The following is a 15,047-nucleotide window of genomic DNA, read 5'->3' as shown; positions in this document are numbered from 1 at the left end:
TTAGAATTGCATTAAATTTATAGAAAAATTTGAAGAGAATCACCCTCAACAATTATGAGTCCTCCAATCCATATTTTTCAAGATATTGAAAATATTTCTCAGCAATGTTCATAGATTTATGTATACAAGGATTGCATATATTTTGTTAAATTCATCCTTAAGCAGTTTGTGTCTTTTTATGCTATTCAAAATGCTATTTTTAAAATTTAATTTTCTAACTCTTAGGTATACCCAACAGAATTAAAAACACATATTCACGTAAAAACTTGTATACAAATATTCATAGTAGCATTATTCATAATAGCCAAAAAGTGGAAAATCCAAATGTCTACCAACCTATGAATGAATACACAAAATGTGGTATATCCATATAATGGAATATTATTCAGCTGTAAAAAGGAATGAAGTACTGATAGATGCTACAACATGGATGAAACTTGGAAACATTATGCTAAGTGAAAGAAGTCAGACACAAAAGTCCACACATACTGTATGATTCCATTTATATGAAAAGTCCAGAATAGGCAAGTCCATAAAGAAAGTAGATTAATGGTTGTCAAAGGCTAGGGGGAGGAGGGAATGAGAAGTGTTTGCTATTAGACATGAGGTTTCTTTCTGAGGTGTTATAAATGTTCTAGAATTAGATAGGGGTGATGGTTGTACAACCTTATGAATATACTAAAAGCCACTGGATTGAATACTTTGAAATTAAGAATTTGTGAATATCTCAATTTTTAGAAATTGTATTTTCCAATTGTTTATTGTTACTATGTAGAAATACAATTGTTTTTTTACTTATTGACCTTGTATCCTGTGATCTTGCTAAATTCAATTATTAGTTCTACTTTTTAAAATAGATTCCGTAGGATTTCCTATGACATAAACATGACATTCACAAATAAACATAGTTTTATTTTTTTCTTTCTGTTTTCCTCACCTTATTGCTCTGGCCGAACTTCCAGTATGATGTTGAGAAGAATGGTGTGCCTGAGAGTTTGAAAGCAAATGTAGTAAATGTTAGCATTTATGAAATGTTAATGAATGATACAGGATATAATTGTATTATTCTTTATTCTACTCCATGTCCAAATAAAAAGTTAAAAAATAATTGAAAACTATGTGCCAAGCACTGTTCCAAGCACATACTGTTATTTAATTCTCTTAATACCTCTATGAGGCAGGTATTATTACTAAGTAATAATTTTACAGGCAGGTATTATACAGAAAAGGAGACTGAGGCACAGAGAAGGTAAGTAGTCTACCCAACTTCACACAGTAAGCAGCAGAAGCAGTATTTGAGTGAATGTAGCCTGGCTCCAGAGTCTATGCTCTTAAGCATTATGCTATTCTGTCTCTCCAAAGAGTATATCTTTAGTTTTTATTTGGGGGGTGGGGGTGGGCATATAAGCTTTTGTTAGGAAGGACTACAGTTTTGTTTTGTTTTGTTTTGTTTTTTTAAAGACCCCAGCCCACTTGTTTCACCCTTGTATCATAACTTCTCTGGAAATGTCCAAGTTCTGACCTTTTGAACATGTTTTCAAGATGTAGCTTCTAGCACTTTTAGCAACATTCTTTCCTTCACTCTGCCTTGTCCCCTTAGCCAATCCATAGCTGATAGGAGAAGATTCAATAACTAAGACTTGGGACAGCTCATACCTACAAATTTAAATCACAACACTAAAATTAAGTAGTTATATCAAACAATAATATAAGACATGTTCCCCCAAAAGCAGAACAATTTGGGCACAGGTAGTTTAATTGGGAGGGAGCAAGAATGACAGTGAAGGGAGAAAGGCAGGACAGGAGAACAAACCAAAGGGCATATTATCAAAGTTGCTGTTGTCGGCAGCAGGGGCTCACTTCTATAAGGACCACTCTCTGAGAAGGATGAAAAATGCCTCCCATAACGGCCCACCTGGAAGCTGGGAGGCTGGACATCCATTCTCCATTGACTGAGGATTTCTCCTGATGGGGAAATACAAACTCCCCTGCATTCTGGGGAGCTCCAGTGATGCCCAAGAAAGCAGAATGCAGAAAGATGCATGGCAGGGTCTTGGGGTAGGCTGCTATGCACACAAGGTAAGTCAGGACTGTCTCAGAGGTGAGCCAAGGGATGTGATGTGGGCACCAGAGGAGTCTGCTACAACATGTCATGACCAATGCTCCCTCTGAGTTTTTAACGTTGTGAGCAAGCAACCACGTTACATGAGTAGCAAAAAAGATGAGTATGCATAAAAATAATAAAACTAGGATAATGAATAGTCTGTGCTTACTTTGTTACTTTCAAAAATGTTCTCTATGAGAGTGTGTGTGTGTGTGTGTGTGTGTGTGTGTAACTCTATAAAGAGACTGACTTTCAATTTCTCCCTTGAACAGAGAAACAACTCATGGAAGCAGAAGAATCTTGAAGACATGTTGAGCAAGAGACTATAAGTTTCCCTAGACTTTGCAGAAAATTGTTAGAGGGTTTTGGACTTCCACATGATGTTTGAGCCTACTGTATCTGGATCTTAAGTAACGGAGAAATCCCATTTGACAAAATTGAATCTGATACCAGGTAATGATGCGCTTAGTATTTAATATACATATACTAACATTAACATGCACGACAATTAGGTGAAGTCTAGATCTCTCCCAACAAGCTTCCTTTACTACCACCATATCTGGGGCTTTGTGATAAAGGGAACAGAGAAGCAACAAGAGAAGGGAGAGGATATAAACCAGCTATGCAGGGGGATTTCTGCTCAGGCAGAGTGTGCTTTAGTGCCCTACTCTTAGGCCATAGATGAGAAACTGGAGGCTTGAGAACACATGCTCTACCACCCTTGGTTTGAGGTTCAATTCTCCAGCAGCAAAACCTCTGGAAGATATTTGCCTCAAGTTGTGTTTGCAAACAACCAGAACAGGAGTATAATAGGACTGTCTTAAGTAGTGGAATATTGTTTTCTTTTCTTTTTGTTGTTGTTGTTGGTGGTGGTGGTGGTGTGTATGTGTGTAAACCTATGAAGGGACTGTACTTCTCGTGTTGATACACTGATGTTCCATCCAGGCTGAAGATGTGGAATGGGGTGGGACTTTAGGAAGGGCAAGGGAATGTTTTCCATAGCTTTGATCATTTACTCCCTGTTTAAGAGGTTCACATGGCTACTTATTGTGAGGAATTATACTAAAGTAATTAAATGTTTGGGTATTGGGCCAAATATGGCACTATTTGAACATCAAAATAAATAAATATGGTAACAGATTATAATCTTGTGTTCAAGGACTCCCAAGACCACCCTGTATTCAATGATTTGCTATAAGAACTCACAAGGCAGTCAAGTTGTTATACTGATGGTTACAGTTTGTTGCAATGAAAGGATACAGATTAAAATCAATAATGGAAGAAGGCATAGAGTCTAAGGGAGACCAGGTGCAGCTTGAAGTTGTGTTCTCCCAGTGGAGTGCTGTGGACATTTATCACATGATGTGTTGCCAACCAGGGAAGCTCACCTGAGCCTTGGTGTCCAGGGTTTTTGTTTTTTTTGGGGGGAGGTTGATCACATAGGCATGGCTGACTCCCTGGTGGCTGACCTTAATTCTCTAACCCCTCCAGTGGTCAACTGATACTGTGTGGTCCAAAGCCCCCACCATAAATCACATTGTTAGCATAGCTATCTAGTGTGGTCCAAGGCCTTAGGTAAACAAAACCACTCTTAACAGGCAGGATATTCCAAGTGCTTAGAAGTTATGGCCCTGAAGCCTGGCAAGGGCCAAACCTTTCTTTGGAATACACAGGGTTTGGACAACCTGAACCTGCTAAGTTATTTCTATACTGCACAACTCCATTGAATAAAAAAATTCATGAATCTATACTGAAATAAATAGGTAGATAAATAGGAGATAAAGAAAAGTTCCTCCTTGTAGAAGAATGATAACTAATTATTATAGAAGAAAGGATGGAGTTACAAAAATTACAATTTGGTAACCATAATAATAATTGATTTCATCAAGAATCATCAGTGGATATGCTGTAGTGAGCTGATTTGTGGTTCCCCAAAAGCCGTGTCCATCTTCTAATCCACAGAACATGTGAATGAGACCTTATTTGGAAAAAGGGTCTTTGCAGATGTCATTAAGTTGAGGATCTTGAGATGAGATCAGCCTGGATTACCCGGGGGGGACTCTAAATCCAGTGTCAAGTGTTCTTATAAAGGACAGATGAAAAAGACATCCAGAGGAGAAGGCGATGTGAAGACAGAGGCAGAGACTGGAGTGAGGTAGCCGATTCAAGGAATGCCACCAAAAGCTGGAAGAGGCAAGGAAGACTTCTCCCCTAGAGCCTCCAGAGGGAGCACACAGGCAGACATCTTGATTTAGGGCCTCTGTCCTCCAGAATTTTGAGACAATAAATTTCTATGGTTTTAAGCCACCTAGTTTGTGATAATTTGTTGCTGCAGCCACAGGAAACTAATACAGATACTAAAACCAGTGGTGAAGGAATGATGCTTCAGGAGTTTACAGTCTTAAAGTACCCACAAAACATTCATTAATTATAAAAGAAAACATAGCAACTCTTTAGTAGAGATACCTGGCAGTAGCACTTTAACCAAGCCTATTGGGTTCTGGAGTCAAACATAGCTGGTTTGAAGCTCCACTTGCACTCTTATCAATTTATATTAGTTTATATGATTTGGGCAGTTAATGTCATTAAGTCTCAATTTCCTATAAAATGGAAATAATAGTGACCCACATTGTAAGGATATTTTGAAGATTAAATGAGATAAACCATGCAAAGCCCATAGCACAGGACCTAGCACATATGTATTCAATACATATTGGTTATCCTTGCCCACTCACCTCCCCCAGCAAAAGCAGCTGGACTTTATTGCAGGGAAGCTACAGAGGAGCAGGGCAAGTGAAGGTCTCTGCAGGAACTCCCATCACTGAGCAGGATTGCCAGGTCTTAGATCTGTCTGGAAGGCAGGAGAGGATCAGAGTTGTGTCTACCTTGGTCCATCCTGCAGGCTGGAGGCCCAGGCCCTCACTACTTGGAGCCAGGGTAGGAAACGGCCTTTCCTGTTTTCCCCAGGGTCTACAGCAGAGTGTCTACGCTGTGCTCAGAGTTGATGCAGACCTTCTTGTTGGGCAGGTCAATGTCAAACTGAACTCCTCCCAGCTCATTGACCACCTGAGTGACTGTATTAGAGCAGCCTTCACAGGTCAGGTCCACAGAGAACTCGTGCTTTGGCATGACTGAGGAAGTGATGGCAGTGGCGTTGGTGACGCCTCCCCCGCTCTGCATATTGGTTATTCTGATGAGAAGAGCTATCATCCACAGAGACAGGTGTAAATTTCCTGTAATCTACTCGGGGAGATAAAAGATATCACTCAATGATAGACTTCATGATCAGGCCACACCCCTGTCTTTCCAGCTCATACTTAAACTGTGCTTTATCCCCAGATCTTTTGGTCTCTAGTCATTCAACCTGGCTTCTTCCAGACCCCTATCAGCTAAGCCAGTCACCAGAGTTCAAGAGGTCATCCATATCTGTAGTTAGACCCTTCCTCTACATACAAAGTTGATGATCAAGTAAGTTTCTTGAAGTTCTCACTGGGAGGAATGTGACTCATCACTGTCTTTCAGTGACACCTGTGGTTTCCAAAGAATCAGGCTTAAATGCAGCTCTTCTGACTCCATTGCTGTCACCCTGGAGGGTATGATAGGCAAGAGAGAGAGCAGCCAAAGATGACTGGTATGGTCAAGCCTCAGAGAAAATGATAGTGGGACTTACTTCATTTCCGATGTTTTAATTTAATTTCTGATGTTGACCTAAGAGACTGAAATGAGTTCTCCCCTGGCAAAGACAGGGCTTATAGTTCCCCCTCCCAATGCCAGAGGAGAAAGGAAAAATGGAAAATTAAGGCCCCCTCCCTTAACCAACCTACTTCCCACAAAACTTGACCTTCTTGTATCTTTCTAATTAATGGTTGGTCTATTTGTAACATTGGAATATATAGAGTTACTGACTACATTTCTAATCAGTTAACCCTAAACTCTGCATTTCCCCACAAGCTAATAAACAAGGCTGCCTCAGTGGAGATAGAGTTCCATTGCTTCCTCCCCCAAGTGATTGCCTCTATCACCTTAAAACAAGCTGAACCCTGGGCTTCAGTTTCATCAGCAACAGAATGAGGGTGATGAACTACTCCAAGTTTCCTACCAGTTGAAATACTCAGTGATTTTTTAATGGGATGGAAGGAAGGTTGGGAAATGCGGGGAGAGTGTTCATGGACATTTTCTAAGGCATCACTAACTTCTAGTCAATAAACTCAGAAGGAAGTGAAGATGGGAGTGGGGGAGGAGGAAAGGCTCTTTTAAGTGGAGGGTCTCAATTCATCTTGCAACCAAATTGTCTCTGTTTGTTTGTTTCTAGAAAGGAGTATGTAAATGATTAAATGGAATTTCTGAATGGGTATTTTAAAAATACTATTTGTATTTATTCATTCAATAAATATGTATTTAGAGCCTAATATAATGTCAGGAGTAGTGGTAAGTACTGAGGATACAAGGATGAATTAAACACAACTCCTGCCTTTAAGGAACTAATGATCTGTGAGGGAAAGGGGCAAATACACAACGAATTGCAATGCAACAAGATGGTGTTAAATATAATAAATATAATAAGCACCATAGAGCAATTGAAAAGGAAGCAATTGGTTTTGCCTTGGAAAGTTGGGGAAATGTCATGGAAGACATAACAGTTGACCTGGATAAGTTCCGTAGGCAAAGACTGGAATGAACATTTTTACTTAAAACAAGAACAACAAGGCTCATTGTAGACTTTTGAGGCAGTCTAGATCAGACTTAAACAGCGTGGTTGGGGATTATTTGAAAGAGAACATGAAAAGTTTGCAGTGTTGGGAGTATATTTTCAGTAGGGTAGAAGACATTCTTCAGATAATGCCATCAATTTTACCAAAAAGATTTTATGATGTTATTTTGTAGACATGTTGTAACATTGGAAATATACTTGCATTGACTTAGGATAAACTAGGGAAATTTCACTTAATGGGCAAAGGAACATCATATATGGTGACAGAGTAATATTATTTTTCAAATACTCACTACTTCGCTGTATAGTAGAAACTAACTCAACATTGTAAAACTACACCCCAATAAAAAATAAAAATAAAATAAAATTTACTGTTAAATAAATAAAATACTAAAATTTCCGCTTAATATCTTTTCTTTGATTTATGTGACATAAACAAACTACATAATGGTGTGAGGGACTATAAAGGTTTTATTGCCACTTGTTTGGTATTGCCTGCATAACTCATTCTGAGTACCAGTTGTGGGTATCAAACTAAGTGCCATAAAACATATCATGCCACTCCACTTCCTACACCTTCCATACAGCCAAAACCTTAGTGCTCACAAAAATACTTATAAATGAATAGTTAGTAGTGAAAAAAAATTTTTTTTGTTTTATTTAGATTACAGATCTCCAGTCTGCAATAAGAAAAGTAAATGTTGTAAGGAAGATTTATGTTACTTCTCTGCAGGATCTCATATTATCTGGCAAATTCCTTCCCCAAAGAAAACCACTTTTCAAAGATATCCTCAGTAAATGCATACTTGGATTAACATAAAATTGGCAAAGTCACTTGTGTCCACACATTTGAATTCATTTGTAAATAACGACTACTCACTTCCTTGCTTCCCCACCCCGGACCAGACTCCAAGCATCACAGGTGCCGAAAGACTTACAAAAAGGAATGAATAGGAACAAAAGGATGTAGGCGCCAGGAGGAAAACAGAATCTCCCAGAACAAAATTAATCTCAGAAGGAATAGCAGATCCAATACCAGGTATTACCGAAGTTTAAACTGCTTTTTAAATGGTGAGATAATGTATCAAATTTATTACTTCTATTGTGCCTGTCTGATTTGCTTAACCTTTATGTCAGGCTTATCTTGAGGGATAGATTTCTCTGCTAAGCACATAAATAGGTGTTAAACCTGTATTGATTTTTTAAGGGTGGTGGTCAATAAACTTTACGGTTTTTTTAAACTTTTACTTTATGCCTTAAGGACTAAATGATGATTTCTATGATCCCGAAGTTTCACTACTCGTGAGTTACTAAAGAAACACAGCTCTGACATACACTAGAAGAACCGCAAATAATCTTTAATTTACCCCCCACCAAACAGCTTGGAGGTCTGACCGGAAATGTCTGGGTAGGGTCCTGCTGAAGTTCCAAGTCTCAAACAAAAAGTCCAACACAACGTGTGCACAGTGAGTTTAAATTTATGGTAATTAAAGTTATCCAGATGGTAGCTGCATTAATCAATGAAGAGGCAGTATTTATCTTGGGACAGACGATTCTGAAACCCAGAATGAGAAAAATCGCCAAGGAGGGGGTGGGGACAGTTAATAAGAGCCCCTGGGAAAAGTCCTTCAACTAGGATTGGAAAATAATACGTTTGAATTGGAATCTTTTTGAATGTAAATCTCCCCTAACAGCAGGAAAAGGGTCCTCTAGCCCACCAAGCTTTGGGCAGGAAGGGAGTAAACGGAACTGTAAAACAGCCCGCTCAGCTGTTTCTGGTTTGGGACGAGGAGCAGAGAAAGGAATCGCGATGTGGGAACTGAGTATTTGTGTCGCTCAAAATAACTCGAAGGGTCAAATAACGAACTCCAGGCAAAGCGCTGACAAGCCTCCCCCTCTGCAGCACCCTGCGCTGGGTTTCCGTTCAACTTCCCCTCCCTCGCGAGGACTAACGGCAGGCGCGGCCCCTTCCCACGCGGGGCGCGGCGAGCGCGGACAGCTCCCCTTGGAGCAGACGAGGGCGGGAAGTCCGCGGCCCGTTGGGCTAGGGCTGGCGGGCGCCCCTCCGCGTTCCCGGAGCCGGCTGGGCCGGACAGGCCTCAAGCCTTCTCCGCCCCGGCTGGCCTTCCAGAAGCGGCGGTGGCGGCGGAGGCCTCACGGGCCGCCCGCCTGGCCCGCGAGCCGCGGGCGCGGGGCGCCGAGGGGAGGCGGGGCGAGGCCGCGGGGCGGAGGGGGGCGGGAGGTGCATCCTGGGAAATCCACCAACATGGGGCGCAGCGACCGCCGCCGCTGCCGTGAGTCCCGGCCGCGGATGCCGCCGCTTTTCTGACGCCCAGCTGGGGCCTCGCCGCGTACCGCGGCTCGGGTTCCCCCGACACAAACCGGCCAGCGCGCCCTTCGCCCGTCCGCCCGCCGGGGCCATGTGAGGGGGCCGGCTCCCTCCGCCGCCGCCGCCGCCGCCTCCTCCTCCTCCTCCTCTTCCTCCCCCCGCCCCCTCCCGCCCCCCTCTCGCTGCGCCCTAGAGGAGCCCCCGCTGCTGCCCGCCCTCCCTACGCAACCCCCACGATGGACAGGAACTACGCGACCTCCGGCTTCGCCGACCCGCCGCCGCCGCCGCCCGCACCCCCCGCCGCCCCCGCCAACGCCACCGCACAACCCCCCGCCTGGGCCTACGAACCCCGAGCCGCGGCGGCCGCCGCCGCCTCCAGCAGCAGCTGCAGCAGCGGCAGCAGCCCCAGCCTCAAGGCCAGGTAGGGAGGGTGGGCGGCGGGGTCGTGGTGAGCCAGGAAAGGCCAGGGATGCGTTTGGGGCCTTCGCCCCTGTGCAGCCCCGCCCAGGGGTCCGGGCCGGCTGGGAGCCCTCCGCTCGTCTCTTCGCCCTAGCCCTGGCCGGGAGAGACGGCTGAGGACTCCTGTGGGGTGGTCTCGGGGTGGGTGCGGGCGCCCAGTGCGGGACTCGCAGCCAGGGCTGGTCGGGGACCGTGGGTAAAAGGGAGGGTTGGGCGGGAGTCGTGGGTCCCCGTCACCTCCGGGGTCCGGGCTCTCGCATGGTGAAGTTTGGGTTCGTGGCTGAACTCGGCGATCAGGGAGACTCGGGACTGGTTCCGGGGGTACGAGGGGGGCGCTGAGGGGTTCGGGGCAGTGACATTCCATTGTATTGGAACCGACAATGTGGTCTTGGGGGCCCCGGCGGTGAGTGTGAGGGTGGGGGAGGCGGGAGAGGAAGAGGCGCGGAGCTGCGTCCCTGACATTGGGGGACCCGGGAGGGCTGTGCTGCGGGAGAACCCCGGGGGCGTGGGCCCTAGGAGGGGGCCCGTTGGGGCGCGAACGCTGCGCCGTGGCTGGGTGACATATGTTTGCAGTGGTGGCCAAGATGAAGCTATTTCTCGTATACAGGTTCAAAGTTACTCTTGGGTGTCCTCCTCTTTTAACAACAGCAGGAAGTATGGAATCTCTCTTTGCCTTGGGGTGACTAAAGTTGGGAAGAAATTGGAGGTGAGGGGCGGTCGGTGAAGGCCATAAAGGTTGAAGAACAGAAGCATGCTTCTCCATCTCGGTTTCTGAAGCCCCGGTTCATTATGTAGCGTGGGGTTCAAGAGTTCATCTTTGCTCCAGCATGACCAAGGGAATCTAAAATGTTGACTCTTACTAGATATTTAAGCTCGCGGGAAATGTGTAGTAGTGCCACACTGTGAAACGTGAAACGGTTCATTTGAATGATAACTGGAAGGCGTGGTTTGGTTTGGACCATTCGGGAGCGGGGTGTTTTAAAGACACCTCTGCCGAACAATGAAGAATCTGGTAGGTGCAGCTTCTGATTACAAGGACCAGGGAATCTTGGGTTGCTAATGACTTCATCCTCAGCTACCAACAGGAAGCTTCGTGGTTTTATGATCTCATCAGATTTCTTTATTATTGTCACGACAGAAGTGAACTTTTTTTTTTTTACTTTATATATTACAGTATTCTAGGTTATCTTCTTTGTTTTTATAAAAGTTCCACGTTCATGATTTGGAAAATATGTGCGAAGAGTAGCTGGTCTTTGTCTTAGATAGTACCTTGGGGTGATTGTGAGAGAATGAGAAAAAATTTGTTCAAGAAAAGGAAAGTACGCTTTCTTAGAAAATTTTAGGTCCTTTGTTTAAAAGAGATGGGGTTAAAAAAATAATGTGATGTGCCAATTTGGAGCTAAATACTTAAATGCTGAGACTTTTCAGAAATAGTCATAACTTTGTATTATATACAGTTAAGACATTTTAAGGAGTTTTATGAAAAATGTATGGCACTTTTCCTTTTTTTTGTTTTTTTGGGGGTTTTTTTGGTGGTAATTTGACTATCATTTTTTAAGTAGCTTTTGCATCAAATACCATAATTTACAAATTAAAATTACTTTCTCTTCAGGGAACAGCAGTGATAGGTATTTGTGCAGCATATTTTATGTTTTAAATGACAACTGTTTTATTAGGTACATGAAACAAATGCTATCTAGTTATTTCTGTTATTTCTTTTAGCAGAATACTTCTGAGTCAAGAAACTAAAATCTACTTGTCATATTTTCCAAATGTTATTTATCAAAGTAACAAAGAATGACTTCCCAAACACATTTGAAAACAGTAAGTAGATTTATTTGGAACACATAATCTAAAAGGGATTTATTTTCTGTTTATTGGAAATTACTGATTCTTAAATGCTAAGCCCCTCCCCTCTTAAAATATATTTTGGGGGTGGAGTTAGCTAAATTATAGCATAGAAAATGCAGGCTTTCCCCCTCCCCCATCAACTTGCTTTGTTAACATCTTGTGTTAGGATCAGGCCATCTGTACAGGGCTACACACACTTCTTAATTGTACCTCATTTTATTCCTCAAACTGTGATGTCCTCGCTCATTTCAGTTCTATAAAAAATACTGAATCTGAAATATGCCCTTTAAGTATTCTGTGCTTTCAGGAGCCTACTCATATTTTTGTAACATTTTAAAAAGCTGTTTCATAATTTGTGTATCAGTTGAATATTTTTGTTCCCCCTTTTGGCAGTTTTTCTTGAAGGTGGAAATGAATACTAGTTGTGATGACGTAGTATGGATACTTATCCATAAGGAGTTAGCCTCTCACCTTGTTTCCAGTAACCTATTCAGAAGCTAACAGATGGTAATGACATTCAGTTGTTACTGACATGGGATCTTACATCCTACCTTATGTCTTTACTTGGTCCTGAAATGAAACATTTTCATCAGTTGATAGGAAACAGCATAGTAAACAATTTTTTGGTATAACAGCTCCATAAGATATTAGGTATTTCCATTGTTTTAACAATTGAAAAATAAAGTGCTAATGGGAAAACTCAAGCATTTTATTGATACCTTAAATAGAGTGTATAGAGAGATTTCTGAATGTTTCTATAATAGTGCTTGGTACGTATATGGAAGTTCAGAGATGGGACCTGGTCATATATTGATAAATCTCCATTTATTTGGGATCTTCTCAGTTTCAGGGACCAAATGAGCATATCTTTGCATATCACCATGTGGTTGGAAATACTCTTTATGGGGCTAGTTTAAATACTATAAATACCTCTCCATGCTTTTGGAAATAAGATGATCATCAGAAAGCTACGGACCTGCACCTTTTCTCTCCCTGACATTTATATCTTGTACAGAACAGGAAGAGACAGACTGTTTCATCATGGTGATGATACATGTTGTGTTTAGTCACACCAGAAAGTGACTAAATGGAAATATTTTGTTTTAAAATAGAATTATATTTGTTTTTTGCCTTTTTGACTTGAAACAGCTTTTTTTTTTTTGCCACCAGTTTTTAGAATTTCCTAATACATAAGTTCTTTCTGATTATAGTATGAATGTGCAGTGAGTGTGAGAGGTACCCTTCCGTAAAAGAAAACAATGATTAGCTTCTCTAAAAATGGTCAGCCACTATATTGAGGACTTTTTGAGTAAGTTTTAAATCTAACGTTTCCCTCAAGGCTTTTGTAATGAGACCTGTAAGATCACAATTTATAAGGAGTAGAGACAATCCCAAATTAGTGAAAGATTATAAACTTCTGTTGTTCAGAAAGTATTTTCCCATAAAAACAATGTTGTAATAGTAGCTATCATTTACTGACAACTGATTTGTGCTAGCTACTGTTTTAAGTGATAAACACCCACACTAGTTTATTTAATCCTCACAGTAGTCTTTTGAGGTAGGTATTATTTTTACCTTCTCTTTTAAGAATTGGAAACTGAGGCATTGTGACATTAATAAACTTAGACCCACATAGCAAGTAAGTAGTGGAGCTGGGATTTAAACCTGGGCATTGTGGATCTAAAACCTGCATGTTTCATTACTGTACTGCACTACATCATGGTAAGATAGTCTAATGCTGTAATCTACCTATGTAATGGGTTAATGACCTTTTGTAACTGGCCTGGAAACCTAGCCGTCATTAATATCCTTATTTCAGTGTTCTTTATCTCCACTGTCCGTTTGTTTTCCTAATTGAAACATGCTTCCTTTCACTTCCATAGCACTGTCTATTGTGGTTTTCCTCCTTTCTGGCCCACTGCTTTTTCCTCTTCTTCACTAGTTCTTACTCTTCTATCTCCACATGTTGTTTCCTTGGGGCTTGGGATTGATAGGCTTTCTTGTCCATTCTGTGCTTTCTCCTGAGGATATCACATCCATGCCCGTTACTTTAAATACCATCTCTGGAGATGCCCATATATGTGTCTAAAGCCCAGACCTCTTCTGAGCACCTAATCGTGTATCCATCTACCTCTTTGAGCTTTTACTTGGGTGTATAGCGAGAATCATTAGTGATGAACTCATACTTTCCCCATCCACCCCACCTCTGCTTGTCTAGTGAATCCTTTCTCGGTAAGTCGCACCTCTGTCCACCTAGCTTCTCAGGCCACAACCTGAGAGTTGTGTGTGCTCAGTCACCAAGCCTTGCTATTTTTTTTTAATCTCTTAAATATATCTTGAAATTGTCTACTGTCTGTTTCTACTGCTCCACCCTGATCCAAGCCATTATTTTTCACTTGGATAACTAAGTAATCTTAAACCTTTTCTTTCCTTCCTTCAATTCATTGTTTTATTTATTTATTTTTTTATTGAAGTCGAGTTGATTTACAAAGTTGTGGCAATCTCTGCTGTACAGCAAGGTGACTCAGTTCTACACATATATATATATATATATTCTTTTTTAAAGTATGAATTGGATATAGTTCTCCGTGCTTTACAGTAGGACCTTATTGTTTATCCATTCTAAATGTAATATTTTTCATCTACGAACCCCAAATTCCCAGTCCCTCTCTCTTCCTCCCCCTCCCTTCAATTTACTCTCTTCATAGCATTCAGAGTGAGTTTTAAAAGCACAGCTCTACCAGTTTGATCGTGTTGCTCCTTTGCTTGAAACCTTTCCATTGCTACTCCTACACCTTAAGGTCAAGTTTTTAAAAATCTGGAATGTGCTGTGTATGGCCCTGCATTTACTGGCCAATCTAAAATTCCTTGGATCATCCTAAATTCCTTTCTACCTTAAAACCCTGATACATGCTGTTACCTCCACCTAACTAATTCTCACCCCTTCCCTACCTCCCAGCCTGACTTCTTAAGGTATTTCCTGTTAGAAACCTCCTGCCTTTCACCCTTGGCCCCCTGTTACTTTGAGCAATGGTATATGTTTACTGTGCTTCCACAAAATTCTTAGAAATATAACTACATACTTATATGCTATTTATGTAATAGGTACCTTCCTCTTTAGAATGGAAGTTCTTTGAAGGACACTATCTGTTTTGCCTACTGCTGTATACCTGATACTTAACTCTAGTGTCTGGCACACAATAGGTGCTTAATACATATTTATGACATGAAAGCCAGAACTCTGCTTTAGTGTGGGAATTGAAAGCCCTTCTTTTCCTTGCTGCAGTCTCTAGTACCATTCCCCATCTTCCCCCGCTACCCTGTAGGAGGGACCAGGATGTAGGGTTTAGGGCATTTGTGATTGTCCTTGGTTGGAAGTATGGTGATGTAGGCTGCTGCTTGCTTGCTGCCTTTCCTTGCCATGCTCTCTGGGACAATTTGAGTACTAAAATGTGTATAGCAAAACACAGTCCAGGATTTTTCTTTCATTCATTAAACAAATACTTGAGTGTCCACTATATGCAAGGCACTGTTGCCTTTATCAAGTATTATATTTCTTCAGTGAAAGCTTGAGAAATCAAATGGCAAACATT

At 41.8% G+C, this 15,047-nt stretch overlaps 1 protein-coding gene across 8 annotated transcripts in view; it reads left to right on the top strand.

Moving 5' to 3' along the window:
- Nucleotides 1–8,829: 8,829 nt before the first annotated feature.
- QSER1 (glutamine and serine rich 1) overlaps nt 8,830–15,047 on the top strand; it is a 78,638-nt gene continuing 72,420 nt past the window's right edge. For 5 of the 8 annotated variants that reach the window (XM_049714216.1, XM_049714217.1, XM_049714215.1 and 2 more), the window contains exon 1: nt 8,830–9,565. In XM_049714216.1, the coding sequence (XP_049570173.1) occupies nt 9,381–9,565 (185 nt within the window). In that variant the 5' untranslated portion in view covers nt 8,830–9,380. Of the gene's footprint in view, nt 9,566–9,658; nt 10,616–11,328; nt 11,428–15,047 lie in introns of those variants that run through there. The other 3 variants (XM_049714219.1, XM_033410014.2, XM_033410022.2) reach the window with 3 other exon arrangements.

The sequence above is a fragment of the Orcinus orca genome, chromosome 8, assembly GCF_937001465.1.
Source record: "Orcinus orca chromosome 8, mOrcOrc1.1, whole genome shotgun sequence".
Taxonomy (NCBI): domain Eukaryota; kingdom Metazoa; phylum Chordata; class Mammalia; order Artiodactyla; family Delphinidae; genus Orcinus; species Orcinus orca.
This window is presented reverse-complemented; position numbering and strand designations above follow the sequence as displayed.